The following is a 22,388-nucleotide window of genomic DNA, read 5'->3' on the forward strand; positions in this document are numbered from 1 at the left end:
CAAATCAGATTTTTGTATTTGACTTCATGGTGTTAAATGTATATAATTGTAACTACATTTTTAATGGGGGAGGTGATACACAGACTGCTGTATGTCTCATCTTTTCCACAAGGGAGGTACAAAACATCACACAACGGCCCCTTTAAGAGGGAGGGACAACACATCACACAACGGCCCCTTTAAGAGAGAAAGAGGGAGAAATAGAAAGAGAGAGAGAGAGATGTGATAACAGTGACAGAATTGTTCTATGATGACAACCGGATTAATGTTTGACGCGCTGTCATATTAAAGAATAGCCACATTACAAATCCGTGTCGGACACATCAGAGTCAGACCGAACCTCGTAGTCAACATCTTCGCGTGTGGATTCCAACTTGAAGAAGAATTTTGGCGGTTAATTACGTGTCACAGGTAGGAAATTCAATTATCTTTTCTGTTTTCATAATTATTTATTGACATATTAGATGCAGCATAATTGTCTCTGGATTGAATTCATTGCCTATTTCTTTATTATTACCAAACTATGGGTTAAAGTGATTTCTTATACAAGTGTTTTTAAGTAACATTTTCTGCAATGATTATTGCATGATTGCATCCCATTAGCCTATGTCAACCTAACAACTACATGATTTTGAGATAGACCGATTTAAAACATGGAATTATTTATTTTCCAGCTAAATTATTATATTACTTGTCTATTATATTACTTCTATACAGTAGACTAATACCACTTTACAGTAGACCATACACCAGTTGCTAAAGGGTATAGGGTTTAAAAGGAAAATAAATGACTGTTGAATGAATTCCATAACAAGCTGTAAATTGAGCCAGTAACTTCTGCTAATAGAACGTTCATTCATACAGATGGTGTAGCTGAGACTAAATGGTCAATTGCATGTTCCTCACTAGGAAGGTATCATTCACTGTTTGTGCCAGTCTCACTGTTTCTCCTACATTTCTCTCTCTCTCTCTCTCTCTCTTCTCCCTATTTTTTCCCCTCTCTCTCTCTCTCTCTCTCTCTCTTCTCCCTATGTCTCTCTCTCTCTCTTCTCCCTATTTTCTCTCTCCTCCCTATTTCTCTCTCTCTCTCTCTCCTCCCTATTTTCTCTCTCTCCTCCCTATTTTCTCTCTCTCCTCCTTATTTCTCTCTCTCTTCTCCCTATTTCTCTCTCTCTTCTCCCTATTTCTCTCTCTCCTCCCTATTTCTCTCTCTCTTCTCCCTACTTCTCTCTCTCTCTTGCTCTCTCTATTTTCTCCCTATTTCTCTCTTTTTTCTCTCTTCTCCCTATTTTTCCTCTCTTCTCCCTATTTCTCTCTCTCTCTTCTCCCCATTTTTCTCTCTCTCTCTATTTCTCTCTCTCTCTCGCTCTCTTTCTTTTCTTCCTATCTCTCAATCTCTTTTCTCCCTATTTATCTTTCTCTCTCTCTTTCTCTCTCTCCTCATTAATTGCCCTGGGGAAATGGAAGTGATAACAGCATTGGCTGAGCCTGTCATTTCTCCTTTCTCGCGCTCGATTATATCCTTCTCGCTTTCTTTCTCTCCTATCTCTCTCTTTCACACTCACTCTCTCTAATTGTCATTCTTGTGGGTTCCACAAAATGCACCGATTGATTGTTGTCAATTGTGTTAATTGGTGTGGTAGCTTTCCCTGAATTGCTGCTTTCTTCTAACAGAACTTTATAACGGGTTTATAACGGGTTTATAATGCACTGGAGCTACTTTCTGTCTGTCAGGCAGTTAGACAGACAGGCAGTATATGGGACTCACTCGGTGGACATTCTTATGGCCTCTGATAGTACGTGTGTGTGTGTGTACGTACGTACGTACGTACGTACGTGTGTGTGTGTGTGTGTGTGTGTGTGTGTGTGTGTGTGTGTGTGTGTGTGTGTGTGTGTGGCCACTGCTCAGATTGACAACTACAGTATATTTCATCTCCAATGTTTATTGAAAACATAAATATATTTTCACAATGAGCACTGACTGATGTCTCTCAAACACATTGTTACATTAGTTGGTTAGCTAGCGAATTTGAGCCATATCAGCATTGACATGAAATCAGTCAAAACACCTCCAAATCAGACATGAAACAAGATGAAACTAGCTGAAATCCGTCACTTACGATTCCCCACATGACAGTTTCTTGTCATTGTTAGTAGCTATCTGGCCATCCAGAATCAAAAACAACTCTCAGATATCAGCCCCGTTGAAGAGTATGCGTCGTTTTCGTGACGTTACCAGCTATCCCGTCTATGTCAAACCAGAATGTAGATCGATGTGGACTGCGAAATGGAAAAACGTCCCTTATATAGGATAGGATTTGTAATGATGAAGAGGATTATGATTATATAAAGAATCATTTTAATAAAAGTGTCCACTTGAATCACTCAAATATTTAATAAAAAAATGCAATACACGAACAAATGAAACAAATACACCGCTGATATTTCAGCCTGGATTCTAACCAGAACCAGAGGAGGATACCAATCACCACTTGGTAAATGGACGAATGTGTTGAAAAGTGTACGACGGGTGTTCTATTTCCCTGGCTAAGGCAAATGTCACATGTTGAGTGATTTGTCCCTTCATTTGATAAACACACCGAACAGATGTTCTCTATTCTCCTGCAGTCATATTCCGATTGAAGTTGGATTTTCCTCGCTGATAAAACCCAAGCCCAGATTCTAACCAACTCAGATACGATCATGCAATATATTCTCCTGCAGTCTGACTGATACTGACTGAAGAGTATTCCTATCGTAGTTTGTTTTTACCGACTGAGCCAAGAGATGCGTAGTATCCAGTCTGTTTTTACAGCACATAGTCTTACATCACATTCGGACTGAACTTTGTTTCTCCTTGCTGGCCCAGCACCAACTGAGGCCAGGTCTCGAACCACGGGATAAACAAACACGGAATATTCTCCTGCAGTTATAGATCAGACTCTAACAGTGGAGTCTTGCTACCATAGTTTGCTCTTCCTTGCTGGGACAGGAGAGAGATGACATACAACACAGTAGATACTCTACACAGATTCTAACCAAGACTCGGATATAATCATTGGATTCATGTATTTTTCTACACAGTCACCAACATGCTACAGTATAGTTTTCTTTTCCCTGTCTTGACAAGAAGATAGTGTACAGCCCAGACCAGGCTACTTCTGACCATGGACTACAGTCAGGGCCAAAAGTAATGGTCCCCTTGACAAAGATAAGCAAAAAATAATGCAAAGATGGAAATATATTGAATGCAACAAACAAAAACATGTATAAATTATAATATTTTGTACTAATACAATTGCTTAGAGAAAGAGATTTTATTTAATAAGTAATAAAAAATAAAAAATATTATTGGCACCCCTGTTTTCAATACTTCAGCACCCTCCCCTTGGGAGGATAACAACCCTCCCCTTGGGAGGATAACAACACTCCCCTTGGGAGGATAACAACACTCCCCTTGGGAGGATAACAACACTCCCCTTGGGAGGATAACAACACTCCCCTTGGGAGGATAACAACCCTCCCCTTGGGAGGATAACAACACTCCCCTTGGGAGGATAACAACACTCCCCTTGGGAGGATAACAACACTCCCCTTGGGAGGATAACAACACTCCCCTTGGGAGGATAACAACCCTCCCCTTGGGAGGATAACAACACTCCCCTTGGGAGGATAACAACACTCCCCTTGGGAGGATAACAACACTCCCCTTGGGAGGATAACAACACTCTCCTTGGGAGGATAACAACACTCCCCTTGGGAGGATAACAACACTCCCCTTGGGAGGATAACAACACTCCCCTTGGGAGGATAACAACACTCCCCTTGGGAGGATAACAACACTCCCCTTGGGAGGATAACAACACTCCCCTTGGGAGGATAACAACACTCTCCTTGGGAGGATAACAACACTCCCCTTGGGAGGATAACAACACTCCCCTTGGGAGGATAACAACACTCCCCTTGGGAGGATAACAACACTCCCCTTGGGAGGATAACAACACTCCCCTTGGGAGGATAACAACACTCCCCTTGGGAGGATAACAACACTCCCCTTGGGAGGATAACAACACTCCCCTTGGGAGGATAACAACACTCCCCTTGGGAGGATAACAACACTCCCCTTGGGAGGATAACAACACTCCCCTTGGGAGGATAACAACACTGAGGCTTTTTCTAGAATGTTTTAAGAGCTTGGAGAACACGTTGGGAGGCTGACATGGCCATTGCAAAATGGCCTAAAATGTCTTGGTACCGGGTAAATGATGCCGTGATGTCGTTGACCTTAACAAGGACCCCAGGACCAGTGGAAGCAGAACAGACCCATGACATCAAAGATCCACCACCATATTTTACAGTAGATATGCTTCTGTTTTTGAACACCAAACCCACCACTGGTATGCGTGGCCCAAGAGCTCTATTTTCATGTCATCTGCCCATTGCACCGCTCGGAGTTCCAAGTGCCAATGCCGTTTAGCAAACTCCAAGTGGTGCTATGGTCAGATAACATGAAAATAGAGCTCTTTGGCCACACACATTAGTGGTGGGTTTTAAATACTGTAACATCAACCCAACCCAGTCCCCAGCCCAAGCTGTGTCTCTTCCAGCTGTGTAATTATCCACACTAGATAGCTCCAACTAGGGCAAACGCATGTCATATTCACCAGCACCAGCACCACCCAGCCACAGCCCAGTCCACAACCCACAACCCAGTCACAACCCAGCCCACAGCTCACAACCCACAATCCAACCACAGCCCAGCCCACAACCCAGCCACAAATCAGCTCACAGCCCAACCCAGCCCACAACCCAGCCACAAGCCAGCCACAACCCAGCCCACAGCCCAGCCCAATACCCAGCCCACAACCCAGCCCAATACCCGGCCACAACCCAGCCCAACCCAGCCCACAACCCAGTCACCACCCAGCCCAGCCCAACCCAGCCCACAACCCATCCCAATACCCGCCCACAACCCAGACACAACCCAGCCCAATACCCAGCCACAAACCAGACACAACCCAGCCCACAGCCCAGCCCATAACCCGCCCACAACCCAGACACAACCCAGCCCAATACCCAGCCCAATACCCAGCCACAACCCAGCCCACAACCCAGCCCACAACCCAGCCCACAACCCAGCCCACAACCCAGCCCACAACCCAGCCCACAACCCAGCCCACAACCCAGCCCACAACCCAGACACAGCCCAGCCCACAGCCCAGCCCACAACCCAGACACAGCCCAGCCCACAACCCAGACACAGCCCAGCCACAACCCAGCCCACAGCCAACAACCCAGACACAGCTCAGCCCACAGCCCAGCCCACAACCCAGCCCACAACCCAGACACAGCCCAGCCCACACCCCAGCCCACAACCCAGACACAGCCCAGCCCACAGCCCAGCCCACAGCCCACAGCCCAGCCCACAGCCCAGCCCACAGCCCAGCCCACAGCCCAGCCCAACCACAGCCCAGCCCACAGCCCAGCCCAGCCACAGCCCAACCACAGCCCAGCCCAGCCACAGCCCAGCCACAGCCCAGCCACAGCCCAACCACAGCCCAGCCCACAGCCCAGGATCTGTATCTCTTCTAGCTGTGTGCTTATGGACACTGTGAGGGAGGATTAATGTGCTGGTCTGGTATAGTGTATCAGCAGTGGTACTCACACATCCCACTGTGTCTAATGTCGCAGTCTGATTCCCAAACGGCTCCTTAGTCCCTGTAATGTGCACTACGTTTGACCAGGGCCCTGGTTGTACACTGTGGTACTATATAGGGTGTCATTTGGAACGCAGTTAATGTCCCTGACTACTATAAAACACAGAGATGTATCATCACTGGAACATGAGTTAGGATGATCTGTTGGGAGGTGGATTCAATGGTCAATTAATGAGAGAGAGTGTAGATGAATGTAATGTCATGCTTGTCAGATGTGTGTGTGTGTGGGAGGGAGGGAGGGATGGGATGGATGGGATGGATGGATAGAGGGAGGGATAGATAGATAGAGGGTGTGTAGGGAGGGTGAGTGGGAGGGAGGGAGGGATGGATGGAGGGTGAGTGGGAGGGAGGGAGGGATGGATAGATAGATAGAGGGTGTATAGGGAGGGTGAGTGGGAGGGAGAGAGGGATGGATGGAGGGTGAGTGGGAGGGAGGGAGGGATGGATAGATAGATAGAGGGTGTATAGGGAGGGTGAGTGGGAGGGAGAGAGAGAGGGAGGGATGGATAGATAGAGGGTGTGTAGGGAGGGTGAGTGGGAGGGAGGGTATGTAGAGGCAGGAGATGGGATAAGATGCTGGTAATGTTTGTTGTGTTGAAATATTGTCATGTATGTATGAAAGAGAGAATGTGAAGAGTTTATTTCCAAAATGCTATATCCACAAAATATTTTTTTTATCAGAAATGATTGGTTCTGGGTACCTTCATGTGTGTAAAATATTAGTGTTCTCAGATTTTTTATTTACAGATTTTAGATGTGTAAAAGGTAAAAAAAAGGTAGGTAAAAAAGACGATCTGTTGTTTAGCTGGAATGGAATGGTGATTTACTTTATATTTCAATCAAATCAGTCAATGAAATGTATTTTATAAAGCCCTTCTTACATCAGCTGATGACACAACGTGCTGTACAGAAACCCAGCCTAAAAACCCCAAACAGCAAACAATGCAGGTGAAGACTGTGATGTGGGGTTGTCTCACCTAGCTATCTTAAGATGAATGCACTGTGCGGCACTCTGGATAAAATGTCAAACGTAAATGTTTTGCATACAGATTTAATAATTACTGTATTGATTCGTTAAAAAAAAGATGTATACTGTATTGTATATATTGATGTCACAGACTAATTATTTGTACAGTTCTCAGATCCATATTGTCACGTTATAGGAAAAATATGAGGATTGTCTTTCTGACAACTCCCATTTACTGCAACCAGTAAATCTGATGATTCATAGCAGTAAGAGAGGTCAGTATAGATTGTAGTTTCCGGCCTCCTCTTCTTCTTCTTCTCTTGGCCCAGTAGATGAAGTAGTGCACTATATAGGAACTAGGTTACTAAAGTAGTGCACTATATAGGAACTAGGTTACTAAAGTAGTGCACTATATAGGAACTAGGTTACTAAAGTAGTGCACTATATAGGAACTAGGTTACTAAAGTAGTGCACTATATAGGAACTAGGTTACTAAAGTAGTGCACTATATAGGAACTAGGTTACTAAAGTAGTGCACTATATAGGAACTAGGTTACTAAAGTAGTGCACTATATAGGAACTAGGTTACTAAAGTAGTGCACTATATAGGAACTAGGTTACTAAAGTAGTGCACTATATAGGAACTAGGTTACTAAAGTAGTGCACTATATAGGAACTAGGTTACTAAAGTAGTGCACTATATAGGAACTAGGTTACTAAAGTAGTGCACTATATAGGAACTAGGTTACTAAAGTAGTGCACTAAATAGGAACTAGGTTACTAAAGTAGTGCACTATATAGGAACTAGGTTACTAAAGTAGTGCACTATATAAGAACTAGGTAACTAAAGTAGTGCACTAAATAGGAACTAGGTTACTGAAGTAGTGCACTATATAGGAACTAGGTTACTAAAGTAACAGACTATATAGGAACTAGGTTACTAAATAGGAACTAGGTTACTAAAGTAGTGCACTATATAGGAACTAGGTTACTGAAGTAGTGCACTATATAGGAACTAGGTTACTAAAGTAGTGCACTATATAGGAACTAGGTTACTAAAGTAGTGCACTATATAGGAACTAGGTTACTGAAGTAGTGCACTATATAGGAACTAGGTAACTAAAGTAGTGCACTATATAGGAACTAGGTTACTGAAGTAGTGCACTATATAGGAACTAGGTTACTAAAGTAGTGCACTATATAGGAACTAGGTTACTAAAGTAGTGCACTATATAGGAACTAGGTTACTAAAGTAGTGCACTATATAAGAACTAGGTAACTAAAGTAGTGCACTAAATAGGAACTAGGTTACTAAAGTAGTGCACTATATAGGAACTAGGTAACTAAATAGGAACTAGGTTACTGAAGTAGTGCACTATATAGGAACTAGGTAACTAAATAGGAACTAGGTTACTGAAGTAGTGCACTATATAGGAACTAGGTAACTAAATAGGAACTAGGTTACTGAAGTAGTGCACTATATAGGAACTAGGTAACTAAATAGGAACTAGGTTACTGAAGTAGTGCACTATATAGGAACTAGGTTACTGAAGTAGTGCACTATATAGGAACTAGGTAACTAAATAGGAACTAGGTTACTGAAGTAGTGCACTATATAGGAACTAGGTAACTAAATAGGAACTAGGTTACTGAAGTAGTGCACTATATAGGAACTAGGTAACTAAATAGGAACTAGGTTACTAAAGTAGTGCACTATATAGGAACTAGGTTACTAAAGTAGTGCACTATATAGGAACTAGGTTACTAAAGTAGTGCACTATATAGGAACTAGGTAACTAAAGTAGTGCACTATATAGGAACTAGGTTACTAAAGTAGTGCACTATATAGGAACTAGGTTACTGAAGTAGTGCACTATATAGGAACTAGGTTACTGAAGTAGTGCACTATATAGGAACTAGGTTACTGAAGTAGTGCACTATATAGGAACTAGGTTACTAAAGTAGTGCACTATATAGGAACTAGGTTACTAAAGTAGTGCACTATATAGGAACTAGGTTACTAAAGTAGTGCACTATATAGGAACTAGGTTACTGAAGTAGTGCACTATATAGGAACTAGGTTACTAAAGTAGTGCACTATATAGGAACTAGGTTACTAAAGTAGTGCGCTATATAGGAACTAGGTTACTAAAGTAGTGCACTATATAGGAACTAGGTTACTAAAGTAGTGCGCTATATAGGAACTAGGTTACTGAAGTAGTGCACTATATAGGAACTAGGTTACTAAAGTAGTGCACTATATAGGAACTAGGTTACTAAAGTAGTGCGCTATATAGGAACTAGGTTACTAAAGTAGTGCACTATATAGGAACTAGGTTACTAAAGTAGTGCGCTATATAGGAACTAGGTTACTAAAGTAGTGCACTATATAGGAACTAGGTTACTAAAGTAGTGCACTATATAGGAACTAGGTTACTAAAGTAGTGCACTATATAGGAACTAGGTTACTAAAGTAGTGCGCTATATAGGAACTAGGTTACTAAAGTAGTGCACTATATAGGAACTAGGTTACTAAAGTAGTGCGCTATATAGGAACTAGGTTACTAAAGTAGTGCACTATATAGGAACTAGGTTACTGAAGTAGTGCACTATATAGGAACTAGGTTACTAAAGTAGTGCACTATATAGGAACTAGGTTACTGAAGTAGTGCACTATATAGGAACTAGTCTATAATATGTGGCTGGTTATTGAATAATAAATAAATACAAGTGATAGCCATTTCCTTCATAACAATGAGATGTAACCATTAATGTCATCCTCTCTCTATGGGCCTTCGGTAGCTAGTTGTGACTATGTGACCAGGAGGATTTTTCAGACGAACAGGCTTAATCTGTATTTTTTATTCCCCTTTACCCAGTGACCTTTATTGTCCTGAACCTTAATCTCCTCTGTCTCCTGCATAGCTGCCGGAAGGAGGGTTGCTGGAGGGGCTGAAGCACCCCCTGATACATTTTAATAATTTTGCCCCCAAAATGATATTCTTTCCTGTATGAACAGACCATAAATCATTAAAAATACTAGACCACGAGAGCATCATTTAGCCACAGAGAATCACTAGTTATACTAGACCAGAGAACATCATTTAGCCACAGAGAATCACTAGTTTATAAACAATTTCTTGGGATTACATTTCATCACAAGCACTTACAGTCGGGAAGACTGCAATTTGGGTAGCGACTGTGCCAAATATAGAACAGCTTGTTGCTTTGTGGTTTGTGGCCATAGACATATAATCCATAGATTATATATCCAATCATTTTGGAACCTCTAACTCTGGCAATTTTGACTGTTAAAAGAATACTTTAGGATTTTGGCAATGAGGCTATTGATGTACTTCCCCAGAGTCAGATGAACTCCTGGAAGTAATCCTTTAAACTCATGGGTACACTAGAAATGGCTGCCAGTCCTGGCAATGGTTGCCAGTCCTGTCAATGGCTGTCAGTCCTGTCAATGGTTGCCAGTCCTGTCAATGGCTGCCAGTCCTGTCAATGGCTGCCAGAACTTCCATCTATGGATTATATTTCTATGGTTGGTTGCGGCTTTCAAATACAAATACCTACTGCTTAAAAAATAAATATATCTATATATATATATATATATATAGTACCAGTCAAAAGTTTGGATACACCTACTCATTTAAGGGTTTTTCTTTATTTTACTATTTTACTAAAGACCCTGTCTTTCAAAGATAATTCGTAAAAATCCAAATAACTTCACAGCTCTTCATTGTAAAGGGTTTAAACTCTGTTTCCCATGCTTGTTCAATGAACCATAAACAATTAATGAACATGCACCTGTAGAACGGTCGTTAAGACACTAACAGCTTACAGACGATAGGCAATGAAGGTCACAGTTATGAAAACTTAGGACACTAAGGAGGCCTTTCTACTGACTCTGAAAAACACCAAAAGAAAGATGCCCAGGGTCCCTGCTCATCTGCGTGAACGTGCCTTAGGCATGCTGCAATGAGGCATGAGGACTGCAGACGTGGCCAGGAACGCACAATCCCTCCATCAGTGCTCAGACTGTCCACAATAGGCTGAGAGAGGCTGGACTGAGGGCTTGTAGGCCTGTTGTAAGGCAGGTCCTCACCAGACACACCGGCTGAGCTTGTTGTCATTGCAGGCAATCTCAACGCTGTGCGTTACAGGGAAGACATCCTCCTCCCTCATGTGATACCCTTCCTGCATTCTCATCCTGACATGACCCTCCATCATGACAATACCACCAGCCATACTGCTCGTTCTGTGCGTGATTTCCTGCAAGACAGGAATGTCAGTGTTCTGCCATGGTCAACGAAGAACCCGGATCTCAATCCCATTGAGCACGTCTGGGACCTGTTGGATCGGAGGGTGAGGGCTAGGGCCATTTCCCCCATAAATGTCAGGGAACTTGCAGGTGCCTTGGTGGAAGAGTGGGGTAACATCTCACAGCAAGAACTGGCAAATCTGGTGCAGTCCATGAGGAGGAGATGCACCGCAGTACTTAATGCAGCTGGTGGCCACACCATATACTGACTGTTACTTTATCCCCCTGCTTTTGTTCAGGGACACATTATTCCATTTCTGTTAGTCACATGTCTGTGGAACTTGTTCAGTTTGTGTCTCAGCTGTTGAATCTTATGTTCATACAAATATTTACATGTTAAGTTTGCTGAAAATGAACACAGTTGACAGTGAGAGGACATTTTATTTTTTTTGCTGAGTTTATATATATATATATATATATTATATTGTAAAATCTGTGTGTCTCTTCACTGGGAATTGATGACCATGTTGTTTTAATACTCTCATTTGGTCACTGTCATCATTTCAATCATTTGGTATAAAAAAAATTACGTAGAATTGGATGAAATTTGCATTAGAAACAATCTGGTTTCTGAGCTGGTCATGGGCGCACCTCAGCCACTATCAAGGTCCTGAATGATATTATAATCGCCATCGATAAGAGACATTACTGTGCAGCCGTCTTCATGGACCTGGCTAAGGCTTTCGACTCTGTCAGTCACCACATTTTATTGGGAGACTCAACAGCCTTGGTTTCTCAAATGATTGCCTTCGCCTGGTTCACCAACTACCTCTCTGATAGAGTTCAGTGTGTCAAATCGGAGGGCCTGTTGTTTGAACCTCTGGCGGTCTCTATGGGAGTATCGCAGGGTTCAATTCTCGGGCCAACCCTCTTCTCTGTATACATCAATGGTGTCGCTCTTGCTGCTGGTGATTCTCTGATCCACCTCTACGCAGACGACACCATTCTGTATTCTTCTGGCCCTTCTTTGGACACTAACCTCCAGACAAGTTTCAATGCCATACAACTCTCCTTCTGTTGTCATGTACTGTCATGTTGTGTCTTGTCTCTGTCCTTTCCCTTCACCCTGTCTCCCTCTGCTGGTCGTTGTTAGGTTACCTTTCCACCCCCTCTTTCCCCCAGCTGTGCCTTGTCTCCTCCTAACCACCTCGTCACTCCTTTTCCCACCTGTTCCCTTTTCCCCTCTGATTAGTCCCCTATATCTCTCTCTGTTTTTGTTCCTGTCCTTGTCGGATTCTTGTTTGTTGTGTGTCATGCCTGAACCAGACTGTCGTCATGTTTGCTGTAACCTTGTCTTGTCCTGTCGGAATCTGCCGGTCCGTCTGAGCCTACCTATGTTTGGTAATTAAAGAAGCTCTGTTTAAGTTAATTCGCTTTTGGGTCCTCATTCACGCACCGTAACAGAAGAATCCGACCAAGAATGGACCCAGCGACTTCGGATCCTCTCCACTCAGCCGTCGGGATCCAGGGAGCGATGCTAGGCAGACACGAGCAGGAAGTGTCTGCTGCTCGACATGCCGTTGAGACCCTGGCCACCCAAGTCTCCAACCTCACAGAACAGGTTCACCATCTCCGCCTCGATCCACCGGCCACTTCCAGGGCTTTCGAATCTCCGGAGCCCAGAATCAATAACCCGCCGTGTTACTCTGGGGAGCCCACTGAATGCCGCTCGTTCCTCACCCAGTGTGATATTGTGTTTTCTCTCCAGCCCAACACTTACTCCAGGAGCACTGCTCGTGTCGCCTACGTCATATCTCTCCTTATTGGACGGGCTCGTGAGTGGGGCACGGCAATCTGGGAGGCAAGGGCTGAGTGTACTAACCAGTATCAGGACTTTAAGGAGGAGATGATACGGGTTTTTGATCGATCTGTTTTTGGGGAGGAGGCTTCCAGGGCCCTGTCTTCCCTATGTCAAGGCAATCGATCCATAACAGACTACTCTATTGAGTTTCGCACTCTTGCTGTCTCCAGTGGCTGGAACGAGCCGGCCTTGCTCGCTCGTCTTCTGGAGGGTCTCCGCGCAGAGGTAAAGGATGAGATTCTCTCCCGGGAGGTTCCTTCCAGCGTGGATTCCTTGATTGAACTCGCTATTCGCATTGAGCGACGGGTTGATCTTCGTCACCGAGCTCGTGGAAAGGAGCTTGCGCTCTCCGTCGCCCCCCTCTCTGCATCACTACCATCTTCCTCTGCCGGCTCGGGTGCTGAGCCCATGCAGCTGGGAGGTATCCGCATCTCGACTAAGGAGAGGGAACGGAGAATCACCAACCGCCTCTGTCTCTATTGCGGTTCCGCTGGTCATTTTGTCACTTCATGTCCAGTAAAAGGCCAGAGCTCGTCAGTAAGCGGAGGGCTACTGGTGAGCGCTACTACTCCTGTCTCTCCTTCAAGATCCTGCACTACCTTGTCGGTCCATCTACGCTGGACCGGTTCGTCAGCTTCCTGCAGTGCCTTAATAGACTCTGGGGCGGAGGGCTGTTTTATGGACGAGACCTGGGCTCGGGAACATGACATTCCTCTCAGACAGTTAAAGGAGCCCACGGCCTTGTTCGCCCTGGATGGTAGTCCTCTCCCCAGGATTCAGCGTGAGACGCTACCTTTAACCCTCACTGTTTCTGGTAATCATAGTGAAACCATTTCTTTTTTAATTTTTCGTTCACCTTTTACACCTGTTGTTTTGGGCCATCCCTGGCTAGTTTGTCATAATCCTTCCATTAATTGGTCTAGTAATTCTATCCTCTCCTGGAACGTCTCTTGTCATGTGAAATGTTTAATGTCTGCTATCCCTCCTGTTTCCTCTGTCTCTTCTTCACAGGAGGAGCCTGGTGATTTGACAGGGGTGCCGGAGGAATATCACGATCTGCGCACGGTGTTCAGTCGGTCCAGGGCCACCTCTCTTCCTCCACACCGGTCGTATGATTGTAGTATTGATCTCCTTCCGGGAACCACCCCCCCCCGGGGTAGACTATACTCTCTGTCGGCTCCCGAACGTAAGGCTCTCGAAGATTATTTGTCTGTAGCTCTTGACGCCGGTACCATAGTCCCCTCCTCCTCTCCCGCCGGAGCGGGGGTTTTTTTTGTCAAGAAGAAGGACGGGTCTCTGCGCCCCTGCATAGATTATCGAGGGCTGAATGACATAACAGTGAAGAATCGTTATCCGCTTCCTCTTATGTCTTCAGCCTTCGAGATCCTGCAGGGAGCCAGGTTTTTCACTAAGTTGGACCTTCGTAACGCTTACCATCTCGTGCGCATCAGGGAGGGGGACGAGTGGAAGACGGCGTTTAACACTCCGTTAGGGCACTTTGAATACCGGGTTCTTCCTTTCGGCCTCGCTAACGCTCCAGCTGTCTTTCAGGCATTAGTCAATGATGTCCTGAGAGACATGCTGAACATCTTTGTTTTCGTTTACCTTGACGATATCCTGATTTTTTCACCGTCACTCCAGATTCATGTTCAGCACGTTCGACGTGTCCTCCAGCGCCTTTTAGAGAATTGTCTTTTTGTGAAGGCTGAGAAGTGCACTTTTCATGCCTCCTCCGTCACATTTCTCGGTTCTGTTATTTCCGCTGAAGGCATTAAGATGGATCCCGCTAAGGTCCAAGCTGTCATTGATTGGCCCGTCCCTAAGTCACGCGTCGAGCTGCAGCGCTTTCTCGGCTTCGCGAACTTCTATCGTCGTTTCATCCGTAATTTCGGTCAGGTGGCAGCTCCTCTCACAGCCCTTACTTCTGTCAAGACGTGCTTTAAGTGGTCCGTTTCCGCCCAGGGAGCTTTTGATCTCCTCAAGAATCGTTTTACATCCGCTCCTATCCTTGTTACACCTGACGTCTCTAGACAGTTCGTTGTCGAGGTTGACGCGTCAGAGGTGGGCGTGGGAGCCATTCTTTCTCAGCGCTCCCTCTCTGACGACAAGGTCCACCCATGCGCGTATTTTTCTCATCGCCTGTCGCCGTCGGAACGTAACTATGATGTGGGTAACCGCGAACTGCTCGCCATCCGGTTAGCCCTAGGCGAATGGCGACAGTGGTTGGAGGGGGCGACCGTTCCTTTTGTCGTTTGGACTGACCATAGGAACCTTGAGTACATCCGTTCTGCCAAACGACTTAATGCGCGTCAGGCGCGTTGGGCGCTGTTTTTCGCTCGTTTCGAGTTCGTGATTTCTTATCGTCCGGGCTCTAAGAACACCAAGCCTGATGCTTTGTCTCGTCTCTTCAGTTCTTCAGTAGCCTCCACTGACCCCGAGGGGATTCTCCCTGAGGGGCGTGTTGTCGGGTTGACTGTCTGGGGAATTGAGAGGCAGGTAAAACAAGCGCTCACTCACACTCCGTCGCCGCGCGCTTGTCCTAGGAACCTTCTTTTCGTTCCCGTTCCTACTCGTCTGGCCGTTCTTCCGTGGGCTCACTCTGCCAAGTTAGCCGGCCACCCTGGCGTTCGGGGTACGCTTGCTTCCATTCGCCAGCGTTTTTGGTGGCCCACCCGGGAGCATGACACGCGTCGTTTCGTGGCTGCTTGTTCGGTCTGCGCGCAGACTAAGTCCGGTAACTCTCCTCCTGCCGGCCGTCTCAGGCCGCTTCCTATTCCTTCTCGACCGTGGTCTCACATCGCCTTAGATTTTGTCACCGGACTGCCTTCGTCAGCGGGGAAGACTGTTATTCTTACGGTTGTCGATAGGTTCTCTAAGGCGGCTCATTTCATTCCCCTTGCTAAGCTTCCTTCTGCTAAAGAGACGGCACAAATCATCATCGAGAATGTTTTCAGAATTCATGGCCTTCCGTCAGACGTCGTTTCGGACAGAGGTCCGCAATTCACGTCTCAATTTTGGAGGGAGTTTTGCCGTTTGATTGGGGCTTCCGTCAGTCTCTCTTCCGGCTTTCACCCCCAGTCTAACGGTCAAGCAGAACGGGCCAATCAGACTATTGGTCGCATCTTACGCAGTCTTTCTTTTCGTAACCCTGCGTCTTGGTCAGAACAGCTCCCCTGGGCAGAATACGCCCACAACTCGCTTCCTTCGTCTGCGACCGGGCTATCTCCTTTTCAGAGTAGCCTCGGGTACCATCCTCCGCTGTTCTCATCTCAGTTCGCCGAGTCCAGCGTCCCCTCCGCTCAGGCTTTTGTCCAACGTTGCGAGCGCACCTGGAAGAGGGTCAGGTCTGCACTTTGCCGTTATAGGACGCAGACTGTGAGGGCTGCTAATAAGCGTAGAACTAAGAGTCCTAGATATTGTCGCGGTCAGAGAGTTTGGCTCTCCACTCAGAACCTTCCCCTTAAGACGGCTTCTCGCAAGTTGACCCCGCGGTTCATTGGTCCGTTCCGTATTTCTCGGGTCATTAATCCTGTCGCAGTTCGACTTCTTCTTCCGCGATACCTTCGTCGCGTCCACCCGGTCTTCCATGTCTCCTGCATCAAGCCCGTCCTTCGCGCCCCCGCTCGTCTTCCCCCCCCCCCCCCCATCCTTGTCGAGGGCGCACCCATCTACAGGGTCCGTAGAATTTTGGACATGCGTCCTCGGGGCCGTGGTCACCAGTACCTCGTAGATTGGGAGGGGTACGGTCCTGAGGAGAGGAGTTGGGTTCCCTCTCGGGACGTGCTGGACCGTGCGCTGATCGAGGATTTCCTCCGTTGCCGCCAGGTTTCCTCCTCGAGTGCGCCAGGAGGCGCTCGGTGAGTGGGGGGGTACTGTCATGTACTGTCATGTTGTGTCTTGTCTCTGTCCTTTCCCTTCACCCTGTCTCCCTCTGCTGGTCGTTGTTAGGTTACCTTTCCACCCCCTCTTTCCCCCAGCTGTGCCTTGTCTCCTCCTAACCACCTCGTCACTCCTTTTCCCACCTGTTCCCTTTTTCCCTCTGATTAGTCCCCTATATCTCTCTCTGTTTTTGTTCCTGTCCTTGTCGGATTCTTGTTTGTTGTGTGTCATGCCTGAACCAGACTGTCGTCATGTTTGCTGTAACCTTGTCTTGTCCTGTCGGAATCTGCCGGTCCGTCTGAGCCTACCTATGTTTGGTAATTAAAGAAGCTCTGTTTAAGTTAATTCACTTTTGGGTCCTCATTCACGCACCGTAACATCTGTGGCATCCAACTGCTCTTAAATGCAAGTAAAACTAAATGCATGCTCTTCAACCGATCGCTGCCCGCACCTGCCCGCCCGTCCAGCATCACTACTCTGAACGGTTCTGACTTAGAATATGTGGACAACTACAAATACCTAGGTGTCTGGTTAGACTAAACTCTCCTTCCAGGCTCTCACTAGCTTTAATCAGCAGCTGTCAGAGCAGCTCACAGATCACTGCACCTGTACATAGCCCATCTGTAAATAGCCCATCCAACTACCTCATCCCCATACTGTATGTATTTATTTATCTTGCTCCTTTGCACCCCAGTACCTCTACTCTACCTCTCTCTCTCGTTCTCTCTCGCTCTCGTTCTCTCTCTCTCTCTCTCTCTCTCGTTCTCTCTCTCTCTCTCGTTCTCTCTCTGTCTCTCGTTCTCTCTCTCTCTCTCTCTCTCTCTCTTCTTCTCTCTCTCTCTCTCTCTCGTTCTCGTTCTCTCTCTCGTTCTCATTCTCTCTCTCTCTCGTTCTCGTTCTCTCTCTCTCTCGTTCTCTCTCTCTCTCTCGTTCTCTCTCGTTCTCTCTCTCTCGCCCCTCCTCTCTCTGTATGCCCTAACAAACTCTATGACCATGGACAGAGACAGAGACACCCTTGTGATGCTCCCAACTCCCAAGAGTGATTATTATAAGAGCATTTCAACCCTCAGGTCGTTATGTTCAAAGTCCTAAGGTCCTTATCACGTAAGGGTTGAATCATTGCCATAACAAAACAACTTTCCCTGGTGAACATCTACAGAATGTATCCAGCTCCTGTCTCAAAGCCAAATTAGTTGTTTTCTGTGTGTTCTTTAGTGGATTTGCTTAAAGTGTTCTTTTTCTTCTCCACAAATCAAAGTTCCTTCCATGTGTTCTTTTTCTTCTCCACCAATCAAAGTTCCTTCCATGTGTTCTTTCGCTCCAACATCTGTGGATGTGGGTGTACTGTATGAACTTTCCACTAACCTCCTGTGGATGTTCTGTGTGTTCTATAGCCTCTTCTCATGCTGTTTTCTGTTCTGTTCCACCAGGCTCTGCTGGCCCTGGCATCTCCCTCTGGACCTGGGGTGTGTCGGGGGCTATGGTGAGGACATGTGCCTCAGCGGGAGGACTGGATGTCATGGAGGAGATGGATTGGGGCTGCGGAGAGGATTGGGTAAAGTGTTGGAGAGAGGAGGGCTGGGCACAAAGCTTGGGAAAGAGAGAATACTGGAGAGAGGGAGGGCGAGAGAGAGAGGGCAGGGAACCAGGACATGGCTGGGGCAGGAGACAAGGCTTGGGAGAGACCTGGGTCGAGGCCTGGGAGGCTGGTCATTCACCCTGCTGGTCCTGCTCCTCCTACTCTCCCCGGTGTTCCCCCAGTGCCCTGACAGCTGCCACTGTGTGTGGGAGAGCAGCATGGTGCTGTGTACGGACGCTGGGCTCCGTGAGTTCCCCCAGGGCCTTCCTCCGGACACCGTCACCCTCCACCTGGAGAGGAACTACATCCGCTCGCTCCCCGAGAGCGCCTTTAGGCAAGGAAGATAACAATTGGGATTTTTTTTATTTACCTTCATTATTGTCATTAGTTAATTATGGTTTTAGTTCCAGGTCTAGTTATGATGTTTCTGACACTTCCTCTTGTTATATACCTTCCTTTCAGGGAGCTGACCCACCTGAGGGAGCTTTACCTCTCCCACAACCGCATCGACACCCTCTCCTCCGGGGCCCTGCGCCACCTGAGCTCAGAGCTCCGTCTCCTGGATCTTTCACACAACCTGTTACGCCAGGCCAGCCGGGACGAGTTCAGTTCCACGCGGGCCAAGACGCGCCTCTACCACAACCCGTGGCACTGCGACTGTACCCTGCAGGAGCTGGTGGAGACGTTAAATCTAGAGCCGGAGACGGTCAACGGGATCGTGTGTGAGAGCTCTGTGAGGAGCGCCGGGGAGGTGAGTCGCTGGGAGGATCCAGGGGGTGCAGGGGAGCACGCCGGTCAACCGCTGGTTAAATTGCTCGACTCTGGGGTGAACTTCTGTAATCTCCAGCGGAAGACCACGGATGTGGCTATGCTGGTGACCATGTTCGTGTGGTTCTTCATGGTCATTGTTTATGTGGTCTACTACGTGAGACAGAACCAGGCTGAGACCAGAAGACATCTGGAGTATCTGAAGAGTTTGCCCAGTCCGAGGAAAACAGTCACGGAGACAGACACGATAAGCACTGGTCTCTGAACTATTTATTTATTGCCTTTCTTTAATCAGGTAGGTTATTGAGAACACAGTCCCTTTCACAAACACAACCAAGAGAAGACCTACGAAAAGGCCGTAGGGACAATTCATGTCTCTGTATTGGGACTGAGCTTGTTAATTGAAAATGGACTATCTATAACAACTTTGACTTTAATTAAATGATTACAGCATTTTATTTTTGTAACTACTTTTCCATAATTATTTATATATTTTTGCCCTAACTACATTTATACAAAAAAAATATGGTTTTTCTATTCACTGGCATATGCACAGCTTTAACGCTGTCCAAATGGAGAGAAAGACCAGAAGAAGAAAGAAACAGAGAAGACAATATTGATCAGCACCTTTCATCTTCAATACTGGTGGCTTTATACTGGTGTCTTTATACTGGTGGCTTTCATCTTCAATACTGGTGGCTTTCATCTTCAATACTGGTGGCTTTATACTGGTGGCTTTATACTGGTGGCTTTATACTGGTGGCTTTCATCATCAATACTGGTGGCTTTCATCTTCAATACTGGTGGCTTTATACTGGTGGCTTTCATCTTCAATACTGGTGGCTTTATACTGGTGGCTTTCATCTTCAATATACTGGTGGCTTTCATCTTCAATACTGGTGGCTTTATACTGGTGGCTTTCATCTTCAATACTGGTGGCTTTCATCTTCAATACTGGTGGCTTTCATCTTCAATACTGGTGGCTTTCATCTTCAATACTGGTGGCTTTATACTGGTGGCTTTCATCTTCAATATACTGGTGGCTTTCATCTTCAATACTGGTGGCTTTATACTGGTGGCTTTCATCTTCAATACTGGTGGCTTTCATCTTCAATACTGGTGGCTTTCATCTTCAATACTGGTGGCTTTCATCTTCAATACTGGTGGCTTTATACTGGTGGCTTTCATCTTCAATACTGGTGGCTGTCATCTTCAATACTGGTGGCTTTCATCTTCAATACTGGTGGCTTTATACTGGTGGCTTTCATCTTCAATACTGGTGGCTTTATACTGGTGGCTTTCATATTCAATACTGGTGGCTTTCATCTTCAATACTGGTGGCTTTCATCTTCAATACTGGTGGCTTTATACTGGTGGCTTTCATCTTCAATACTGGTGGCTTTCATCTTCAATACTGGTGGCTTTCATCTTCAATACTGGTGGCTTTATACTGGTGGCTTTCATCTTCAATACTGGTGGCTGTCATCTTCAATACTGGTGGCTTTCATCTTCAATACTGGTGGCTTTATACTGGTGGCTTTCATCTTCAATACTGGTGGCTTTATACTGGTGGCTTTCATATTCAATACTGGTGGCTTTCATCTTCAATACTGGTGGCTTTCATCTTCAATACTGGTGGCTTTATACTGGTGGCTTTCATCTTCAATACTGGTGGCTTTCATCTTCAATACTGGTGGCTTCCATCATCAATACTGGTGGCTTTATACTGGTGGCTTTCATCTTCAATACTGGTGGCTTTCATCATCAATACTGGTCGCTTTATACTGGTGGCTTTCATCATCAATACTGGTGGCTTTATATTGGTGGCTTTCATCTTCAATACTGGTGGCTTCCATCATCAATTCTGGTGGCTTTATACTGGTGGCTTTATACTGGTGGCTTTCATCATCAATACTGGTGGCTTTCATCATCAATACTGGTGGCTTTCATCATCAATACTGGTGGCTTTCATCTTCAATTCTGGTGGCTTTCATCATCAATACTGGTGGCTTTCATCTTCCATTGTACTCTTAACAGGGAATACTCACCTTGACCTAATTATTTTTGACAGACAGATAACAAATCGTTACAAACATATAACCTGAGGGACTGTCTGTTTCTATTCTGTATATCAGGTTCCAAAGGCATGTGATGTTGTTTAGTGTTCGGGATGATTAGTCCTACTTTATCTCTCTCCAGCCCTTGATGATCAGTGAAGGCTATTTTAACCTCTCACTCTACAAGGTCACTGACTCTGAACCAGCCAGTCATCTACATTCATATCCTGTGTTTTATCGCCCTACGAGCCAGGACACAGCCTGAGATTCTCTGGCAGGCCACTGTTGACCAATTCAAAGTCTAGGTTGAAAACTAAAGGAGATCGGGCATTTGCCCGAGACTTTGGAATGGTCTGCCAGGGGACATCAGGCTTATAGATTCAGTGCCTCTTTTTAAATCCCTTATCGAAGACACACTTTTGTAAAGATGCTTAGTGATTTTATTTTATGATGTGAAGCATGTTACTTGTATCGAAAAGCGCTATACAAATAAAGTTAGAATTATATTAAACCCCACTAATCCCTCAATCCGCACTACATCCGTTCCTTCCTGCTGTTCTAATGTTACCCTGGCCCTAGGAAGCAGGTGGTGAATCCGTTTTTTTAGTCATCAAGTACGTAACAAGCAATCATTTCTAAATTGACCAAGTGGGAGAGGCTAGTGTATGATGGCAGGGTATCAGCTGTCTCGGAAGCAGAGAAATTAAATGAAGACCTGATTTTAGAATTGATTTAATAATTAACATTTATCTTTGTTAAAAATGATCAGACGGAAAGAAACAAACTTGTTTTTTTTAAAGAAATGCTTTGTTTCTGTGGATCCTAACGTATCTTCTTAGTGACGTTTTATTAAGGACTGGTTTTCTGTCTGTTTGGTTAAAGTTATGGTCCTATATTTTCCTCCTGGACTTTCTTATTGTTAGTGAAGTGAGTTTAAAGAGACAGGCGACTTTGAGATATATCCAATTGAGCCGAAATATGCAGCTATTACCGTGAATGCAGTGTCCGCTCCATGGATTGAAACTAGGGACTCTATTCAGTCATGGAAGTTCAGCATTACAGCCTAATTTAAATTTAAAGGCAATGTTCCCGCTTTAGCGGAGACCGCATTCACGGTAAACGTTGCACATGCCAGCTCAATGGGAAAGGATCTTAAAATGTATATCGCAGAATCTGTAACGCTTCAGCGATCCAGACTGAATAGCTTAATGTCGTGAACTAAATGAAAGCATGCAGGTGAATGTGTAATTCGTTGAATGACTTTTTTTTCTGACATTATTGATTGAGAAT

At 45.5% G+C, this 22,388-nt stretch overlaps 1 protein-coding gene across 1 annotated transcript; it reads left to right on the forward strand.

The window, feature by feature from the left end:
• Nucleotides 1–182: 182 nt before the first annotated feature.
• Nucleotides 183–19,614, forward strand: LOC110494793 (leucine-rich repeat-containing protein 3). Its single transcript, XM_021570128.2, has 3 exons — nucleotides 183–411; nucleotides 18,125–18,607; nucleotides 18,736–19,614. Exons 2-3 carry the CDS (start codon nucleotides 18,186–18,188, stop codon nucleotides 19,304–19,306), a joined length of 993 nt encoding a protein of 330 aa, XP_021425803.1. The 5' UTR covers nucleotides 183–411; nucleotides 18,125–18,185; the 3' UTR covers nucleotides 19,307–19,614.
• Nucleotides 19,615–22,388: the final 2,774 nt, after the last annotated feature.

The sequence above is a fragment of the Oncorhynchus mykiss genome, chromosome 17 (assembly GCF_013265735.2).
Source record: "Oncorhynchus mykiss isolate Arlee chromosome 17, USDA_OmykA_1.1, whole genome shotgun sequence".
In the NCBI taxonomy this organism is placed as follows: Eukaryota; Metazoa; Chordata; class Actinopteri; order Salmoniformes; family Salmonidae; genus Oncorhynchus; species Oncorhynchus mykiss.